The sequence below is a fragment of the Achroia grisella genome, unplaced genomic scaffold (assembly GCF_030625045.1).
Source record: "Achroia grisella isolate CSIRO2021 unplaced genomic scaffold, CSIRO_AGI_Agris_v1 utg719, whole genome shotgun sequence".
NCBI lineage: Eukaryota > Metazoa > Arthropoda > Insecta > Lepidoptera > Pyralidae > Achroia > Achroia grisella.
The window spans coordinates 806,130-815,287 of NW_026713002.1; the positions used below are offsets into that span (position 1 = coordinate 806,130).

At 34.2% G+C, this 9,158-nt stretch overlaps 1 protein-coding gene across 2 annotated transcripts; it reads right to left on the reverse strand.

Moving 5' to 3' along the window:
* Nucleotides 1–562: 562 nt before the first annotated feature.
* Nucleotides 563–7,457, reverse strand: LOC131850264 (zinc finger protein 39-like). 2 transcript variants are annotated; one of them, XM_059200457.1, is made up of 5 exons: nucleotides 7,214–7,457; nucleotides 6,207–6,342; nucleotides 4,430–4,540; nucleotides 2,972–3,106; nucleotides 563–1,916 (listed from the first exon to the last, which is right to left on the reverse strand). In XM_059200457.1, exons 1-5 carry the CDS (start codon nucleotides 7,355–7,357, stop codon nucleotides 922–924), a joined length of 1,521 nt encoding a protein of 506 aa, XP_059056440.1. In that variant the 5' UTR covers nucleotides 7,358–7,457; the 3' UTR covers nucleotides 563–921. The 2 variants fall into 2 exon arrangements, with proteins under 2 accessions (XP_059056440.1, XP_059056438.1); XM_059200455.1 differs by having other exon boundaries at nucleotides 566–1,916; nucleotides 6,207–6,359.
* Between the last annotated feature and the right edge of the window lie 1,701 nt (nucleotides 7,458–9,158).

A 9,158-nucleotide genomic window follows, 5' to 3' on the forward strand; every position in this document is an offset into this window, starting at 1 on the left:
AGTTAGTAATTCGTTTTATGGCAATTACAATAAAATACCAGAGTCTGTTATAAATCTGCCAGAAAAAAGATTTAAATGTCAAATAAAACACTTCCTTTGCAAAAAAGCTTACTATAAAATTGAAGAATTCGTTAACGATAATAATGTTTTTGTAGAAAAATTTTAAATACATAGCATTGGCAGTATTATCGGATTACACTAATAATGAGTGCGTAGCGATTTCTATGTTGATTGTCGCATGCCTCTTACTTGTTACACTGTAATTATTTATATAAAAAAACATCTATTAAAAAGAGCAACACACAAGTTTCTTGCTCATTCTTCTTGTGATGAATCTGCATTCCGAATGAGTGGTAGAATCAAAATATGACTATTCAAAAGTGCTTGTAATGAGTTTATTTGAATAAAGATTATTTCTATTTCTAAATTTTAACTCTAGTTTTATAAGACTAATTCCTGAGAATAAGGTATTTATTTAATGGTTTATTTATAATAAAATAGTACATTTTCTTCAAAACTGTGTATAAATAATAAACAATTTATAAAAACATTACACATATTACCATGTATGTGACACACACACATGTATACCCTTTTGTTTATTGTTAGTTTGTGGTGAAATAAATATTATCTTTAACATTATTTGTTTATAAGTCTTACTGAATGTTAAGTTAATTATGGTCGATTTTAGACAACTGGGCGACCTCTGTTAATAATAATGATCAACAAACATCGTCATCTAGCCCATAACCAAGCTAAGCCACATCTTGTGTTACGGGTACTAGAAAACTGATAGAAATACTTAAATACACATTAAATATAACTTCATATAAATCACCCAGACCAATACAAACAATCAAACTCATGAATAAACCTGAGAAGACAAAAATAAAACTAAACAATGTTAATTATAATTTAATTCTAGACCATATGTATTCTCTTCATATGTCGCCTGAGCGAATCCTTTGTTGCAAAGGGTCCATTACACGTTGCACAAGAGAATTTCTTCTCCCCCGTGTGCGTGACTCTATGCCTCGCCACGTCCGATTTGGAATAAAAGAAATGGTGGCATATATTGCATTCGTGATTCTTTTCCTTCATGTGTACATTCTTCACGTGATTATTACGTAGACTCTTTGTTATAAACACTTTAGAACACACGGTACACGCATATTCAGGCTTCACCATACCGTGTTTGTCTACTAAATGCTGCATCTTGAAACTCTCTTGAAAGAATCGATCACTGCAATATGGGCACGGAAATCGCTTTTTCCTCTCAAACTTCACCCCGTGCACTGTGGTATCGTGTTGCTTCTTTTCAATTTTCGTCGTGAACAGCACCTCGCAAATTTTACATCTCAAAGGTTTGTGCGATCTGCTCTTGTGTAAATTTAGGAATACCAAATTTGAGAAGCCTGCACCGCATATGTGACACACTTGCTTCTGATAATGCTTATTCATATGTATATTCAACAGTCGGAATGTATTGAACGTTTCTTTGCATATTTGACATTGCAAATTACCATTTTGAATTTGGAATGGTACGAGCAAGTCTTCTTTTAGTCTAAACTGTATTCCATGAGTCTTGCTTAGATGTTCTCTTAAATCTTCCAAAGTGTCTATTTGTGTTTCGCAAAGACGACAGTGCAGGCGAGAGATTTCCACTTTGACAAGTCTATTTTGTTGGAGAATTATTATTTTTTCTATATCTGCTAGTGTGTGCTGCTCTGTGGTGTGGTTCATTAAGGAATCCATGTCTGCGAAGGGTTCTTTGCAGCAGAAGCATCGGTATCGGCTCTTATGCCATTGGAATACACACATAGTGGAATTAGCGAGGAGTTTTAAGGATATTTCCCTGAGTATGGGCCCGGTGCCGCGTCTCTCCGTTATTTTAGACCAGTCCTTTTGTGGGTTATCTGTGGATATACGAGACAAATTAAATACGAAGTTCACCTCGTATCTCAAAGCAAAATATGCTTTAAGATACGAGACATCGTACACTACAGCAGTGTGTGTCAGAGATGGAGGAGGAGATTCCTAATATCTCTATAAGAGATAGAAAAGGAGATCTTGAGAATGTGGATGAAAGTTGTAGAGTGGACGGATTAAAATTGCACCCCAAAAAGTTGCAACTAGTCCTGCAAGTTTTTCAACGAAACTTGTCTAATTCATTTCTACAATATCATGGAATGGAGGAAGAAACAAACATCCTTAGCAGTTTTCTTAAACAATCTTTAGATGAAATTTCAAATGGGGAAAAAGGTTACGGAACGAATTAAACTTGTATATAGGAACCACTGTATATACATAGTTGAGGAGTTTTTTACAGACCCTAAAAAATGATGCGTTAGAGGTACTCAAAAGAGATGCGAAAACTTTGAATTTTCTTTGAAGTTTCTTCATTCAGCGGAAGGCTCTTTAATTTAAATAATTCTTAGAATTAGCTTTAGAAGCATCCATATTTATGATCCCAAAGCTGATCCAAAGAAATACAGTAATTTCTTTCCCTGCTCTCCCTGTCGCATTTTGTAACATATCTGAGACCTTAAGAAAGGTGGAACGGGTCCTACACAGCATCTCCGTGCAAAATGTTGGCACATAAGACGTTTACTATAAAGCGGAAACTGGTTAAGAAGATCAAACATTACAGACCCATTTCCCAATGGCTGGGAAAGCGCATTAACAACAGTATTCGGTAGGGGAAAGGGATCGTTAGTAATATGGACTGTTGACTCTATTGATAAATGAAAACAATGTACCATGTTGAGTAGATCATAGCTATAAATTCCTGATGAATATGTCATGCTGAGCTAACTGACTTGACCTCACAACCATCTATCATCCTCCATTGGTGCCTCGCCAGAGCAAACCGTTAGCGCATGCGGTTGCACCATTCTATTATCATCCATGAAAAAAACACCATTCCATTATCATCCCCAATAAGTAAAACCATAGAGTTAGATAATTTTACCTGTATCAGTATAGCTGGCTTTACATTTACTTGTTGTCAAAACTGTTTCACTCGTTTTGAGTGTCTCCACTTTGGATTCGGGAAGTTCATCGTCACTGTCTCCAGTCAACTCTAGTTTTATATTTGCAAGAATCTCTAAAAACATACATACATAACAACATTTATATTTACACGGTTCAATTTAAAAATTGTAATTTACAACAGTTATTTAACAGAGCAAAACGTAAGTTTATTGCTCGTTGTTCTTGTGATGAGTCTGCGTATAAGTGCTTAAATTTCAGGATCATCATTACATAGTATAAAATAAAGTCGCTGTCGCTGTCTGTCCCTATGTATGCTTAAATATTTAAAACTACGCAATGGATTTTGAAGCGGTTTTTTTAATAGATAGAGTGATTCAAGAGGAAGATTTATGTATATAGTACATATACACCCGTGCGAAGCCGGGACGAGCTAGTATTTGAATAAAGAATTTTCTATTCTATTCCATTCTATTCATTAAAAAGTACTCGTTAGATAATATATTATAAAATACTGGCAACACTGCCGGATGAAATTTGTAGCAAAAGCTACGGGGTGTGGATCAAGTAAGTGAGCGAGTTCACTTAAAACTCTCTGAACATAACAAAAAATAATAACACAAAGTTTTTTAATCACCAATATTTTATTTTCCTTTGTATATATTCTAAACTGAGTAAAAGATTCTCCGTTTGCAAGTATTGTTTATTTTTTAACTGAATTTTAAGATTTGCTATAAAACTATTACATAATTGGCGCGCCGGTTTAATCCAGCAATGACTATCAATATATTAGCACTTCATAGGAATACATTTTTTTATATAATCGTGCTAATTAATAATAATAATAATTACCCAGGACGATTCACACAATGTTATCTAGTCTCAAGGTGAGCGCTTGTGTTATGAGTACTAGACAACTGATATAAATAGTTAAATGTATTTTTTTCGTAAATACATACTTATTATTAGTACCTTGCGAGGAATTGAACCCGCGGCTATAGAATGTAAGGCCAATGCTAAAATACTAGAGAATGCAGATATTTTGTCAACACCTATATATATATTTAATCAACTAGCTTGGTATGCCCTTTACAACTAACCCTGTATCTTTAAAAGCTTTAAATAATGAGATATGTCGACCTTGGTGGTCTTATGTTATTTTATAAATAACTTTATTTTTCTAAAATAAAGGTAGCCTAAGTTACTCCTTATTACATCAGCTACCTGCTAAAAAAAGGCGCATCAAAATCGGTGCAGCCAATTCAGAGATTAGGTGGAACATACAGACAGACAGACAAAAATTGTAAAAAATGTTTGTTGTGTGTACCGTATATATATTTATATGCATGTAGTAAAAAACAGTTATTTCAATATTACAAAAAGACACTCTAATTTTATTTATATATATAGATGTATAGAGGCATAGATAATCACTGACCATTATCATCGAAGTTGTCATCAACACCATCAACACCATATGCATCAGTAACTGGCGGGGGCTCAACTTTTATTGATTCCAGTTTGATGTTCGTTATTGATGATTTATCATCTATAAAGAAATAAGTAATAAATTAATTACAGCAATAGTCAGTCTTTTAATCCCAGAGACTAAATTGATAGGTGTAAATGTAAAATTTTCAATGTAGATTTTACTATGAATAAACTCAGAGTCACTCTGAGGGCAATGGAGAGGGCTATGCTCGGAGTTTCTCTGCGTGATCGAATCAGAAATGACGAGATCCGCAAAAGAACCAAAGTAACCGACATAGCCCGAAGAATTGCGACACTGAAGTGGCAATGGGCAGGGCACAGAGCTCGTAGGACACGTGGCCGTTGGGGCAATAAAGTCCTCAAATCTCCTAAAATAAATCATACCACATAATGAGTTCCAAATCGTCGCTTGCGCAGTAAATAATAGTGGTCAGAAAACACTTTATATAAAATCAGAAATTAGTATAATAACAGAACACAATAAAACACCACAATACACTACGATAAATTCACAATTTGCACGTTCGTACGTATTTCACTAAGGCTTTGTGGCGACCACGGCCCGGAAGACGCAGCGAGGGAAGGCCTCCAGCAAGGTGGACCGACGATCTGATCAAAATCGCTGGAAGGCACTGGATGCGAGCAGCGCAGGACTGATCATCGTGGAGATCTTTGGGGGAGGCCTATGTCCAGCAGTGGACATCTTCTGGGTTGCGATGATGATGATGGTGAAATTTTACTAACTTTAACTACAAACCACATGTTGTGCAGAAAAAATTGTAGGCGGTGCAAATATATTAGAAAAACAATGTCATAAAAAGTGTATAGTAAAAGCAAGTACGTAAACACATGCATATATATACAAATACATATAATATATATATATATATATATATATGTGTATAATATGAACGTGGATAGATATAAAGGGAGAGGACGCCCTAAAAAAAGATGGATGGATTGTGTGAAAGATGATATGATGATATATGATGAATAATAAAAGAAGAGTGTGCTCAGATAGAGATCTGTGGAAGAGACATACTGCGCCGACCACAAATAGTGAGATAATGGCAAGGCAATGATGATGATATCCTTACTAATATTATAAATGCTAAAGTAACTCTGTCTGTCTGTCTGTGCCACTTTCATACCATTTATACTGAACCGATTTAAATGAAATTTCATTTAAATCAGTTCAGCAGTTTTGGCACCAGACAGTCTAGAACCTGAAAAAGGACATAGGCTACTCTTTAATCCCAAAAAAGGATTGTAAGGGGTTGAAAGGGGGGATGAAATGTTATATGGAAGTATCGACAATTTACGCGAACTCGCAGGCATATCAAGTATCTAATATATAAAATTCTCGTGTCACAGGTTTTGTGTTTATACACCTCTGGCTTGACCGATTTTGATGAAATTTTATACATATAAGAAATTATTTAAAAACTTATTCTCAGACCTACTCAATATATAATAAGGTCTGAGAATAAGTTTATAACAAATTTCTTTTTATACCCCTAAGTGTTAAGGGTAGCTCAGCCCAATTTTTTTTTATTTTTTATTATGTGGCATTAAAAAAATACATACAACGCTTGATTTTCACCCTTCTATCACCATCCTCTATTTTTTAATAGAGATATTAATTTATATGGTAGAATAACATTCACTGGGTCAGCTAGTAAAGCTATAAATATATTGAATAAAATATTTCAATATATACAAACCTATTGACTGTGATGTTTGTATATACTCCAGAATCATTCTATTAGTCTCCAGTACCATTTGCTTGAATGTAGTCGAGTCTCGTAACCTTAAGATGCAGTCCTCACAAATCTGCTGATGTCCATCATCATCTGAAATCTACAATAATAACAACCCTAAACAATCCACAGCCCCATGTAGCTCCAAGCTAAGCAGAGCTTGTGATATAGGTAACTAGCTGACATGCGCATCTCCGTCTGCTTTTCATTTCCCTACCTTTTGTAACATTTTTCATAGCAGCTCCGCTCCTATCGGTTGTAGTGTAATGTTATATAGCTTAAAGCCTTCCTCAACAAATGGACTATCCAACACAAAAAGAATTTTTCAGTTTTTCTCAAACCAGTATTTTTCAAATGAGATTGAGAAAAACGCATTCAAAATTACTTTTTATTTAAACCTTTAGCTTACAATGTATATTTATATATGTGTCTACATCTAACATAAATAAACATGAACAACTATTGCCATATATATACAATAAATATATATTAACATTGCTCAGAGATAAGATTTAACAGATGTTTTGGAAAAGAAAATAGTATATCCTTTGGTATTTTATTGCCTATATATCTATCATTTTAACATAGAAAACATTACAATTGCTGTTAATAATTGTGGCTTATGAATACAATTCAATTGTCATTTTCAAATGCATTGAACACAATTTACTTAACATCCATCTGTCAGTTGCCCTATCGGAATGCCTGCGCTATCGGTATACGCTGGCGAGGCACCGGTGGATTATAAGATGAGCATGAGGTCAGGTCAGTTATCCCATCGTGACAAATTTACCAGGAAGTTATCAAGAAGGTTTCCAGGGGAAACTGCGTGGAGGTCAACCTGGTACATTGCTGGCTATGGAGCACGGGCCTCGTGTTGTCCCCCTTTAGATCCGGGGCTGGGATTTAGAATAAATATTTGGTAGTGATTCAATATTTGTTTTCTGTAATACTATTAATGTGAAACATACCTGAATATTAAACGTCTCTCTTAACATTTCCTCGTATACTTCTTTCTGTCCAGAATACTCGTATTCCATTGTGATATCCTTATAATCTCCGGTTTTCATGCAACAACGACAAATTTTGGTCACTTTTGTCCCGTTTGAATTCATTATGCAGTTCAAATGCGTGATAATCAAAACAAATATTATACAATCATTATCATATTTCCATAATAAATATTGATTTTAGATTATAGGATACTATTCGAAACTATATCAAAACTTTTCAAAACAAAACAAGAAATGAAGTAATGTAATCAATATTTGAGAATTGCATAGAGTAGTGACAATTGACAGTGACAGTTGACATAGGTTTCTTAATTTTTTACGGTATGATATTTTCCCCTTTAATATAAATTATATGTAAATTTCAAGGTAATGTTAACAATATTGTCCTCAAAGATTGTATATGTATGATGTATTATGTATTAGAAAATTTTCGCTCCAAAAATAATTAATAATTGCACTTCCTTTAATATGGCCGTAATTTGGTAATGTTCTACGATGGAGCCATAATAAAAAAAACGTTTATTTCCATTCCGATTCTCGTGAAGGGCTACCCGGAGAAAGCGCGGGAAACGTTCAAAACGCCGGGAGTGTTTTTTGGATTTCTTTTTGTTTAATTTAATTTTACTATATATAAGGATTAGTTTTATTTATATATTGTAGACTAGATTAATTGTTTAATTATATATTTATTAATAGTAGTAGCAGTTGCTGCAAATATTGGTAAGTAATTTTAATATATAATATCTATTGAGAATGGACCCGCCTATAGACCCCGGGGGAACAGTCCCCCAGGTGTCTGCAAATATAAATATTCCATTTAACAATTCTTTTGATATTTTATGTGAATCTAGTATGGATACTGATGGGTCTAATATTACAACCACAAAACGTAAGCGAGTAAGGGGCGAACGCCGCATTTGCAAACACTGCAATAAAAAGCGTAGGAGACATCAAAAAGGTACCGAGACAAAATTAAAAGACAGTGACTGTCAATGTGTCGAAGAGGAAAAAAATAATTTAGAAATAATACCTGTAATTGACAATCAAAATTCAGATGTAATAACAGTAGTTGAAAATAATAATACATCCAAAAAAGCCACTCCTTCACCCACTTCTGTAAATAGGACTTTGTACAATACTGAAGATGTAGCACCTTTTGTAGTTCATGTTAAAAAAAATGAAACAAATCCTACAGATAATGTAACATTACACCCCATCGCATTTGGTCGGTTTTTACATACAAATAAGATTTATAATGTTGTGAATGGCAGCCTCAAAAGAATAGGAAGAAACAGATTGGCTCTTGCTTTTTCAAACTTTTTAGATGCTATCTCTTTTTTAAACCACAGTAGTTTAATTGCCTATAATTAGGAACGAGGAAAGCTTTAAGCTATATAACATTACACTACGACCAATAGAAGCGAAGTATCAATTAACAATGTTGCAAAAACGGGGAGAAATAAAAGATAATGGCTATGGTGTTTTTGATAACCACGCGTACGAAGTCGCGGCCACAGCTAGTCGGTTATAAAATGCTAAAAATTAATAGATGGTGAAACTTTCCGATTTCGTTACCGATGCTGCGGTCGCTCGTTTTTTTTTGGGCTCACTAAATGTGACATTCCTATCGTATCTATACTAAATAATAACAAAAAAAGAACAATCAACTTCAATTAATGCGTTACCAACCAGAACAATAACTTAAGTGCATCTAAAGCTGCCTCTGACATTATTCCACGGTATACGTCTCGCATATTTAACTTCATAGGTTGGATGATGTTGTTTTTTTAGATGTATTACCAACATATTCCATTAAAATTCGATACAGATAGACCGCTATTTGACTTCGACTTGATAATTTGCTCAGTAACTTTTACTTGTTCACAGGTCTACCTACAACAAG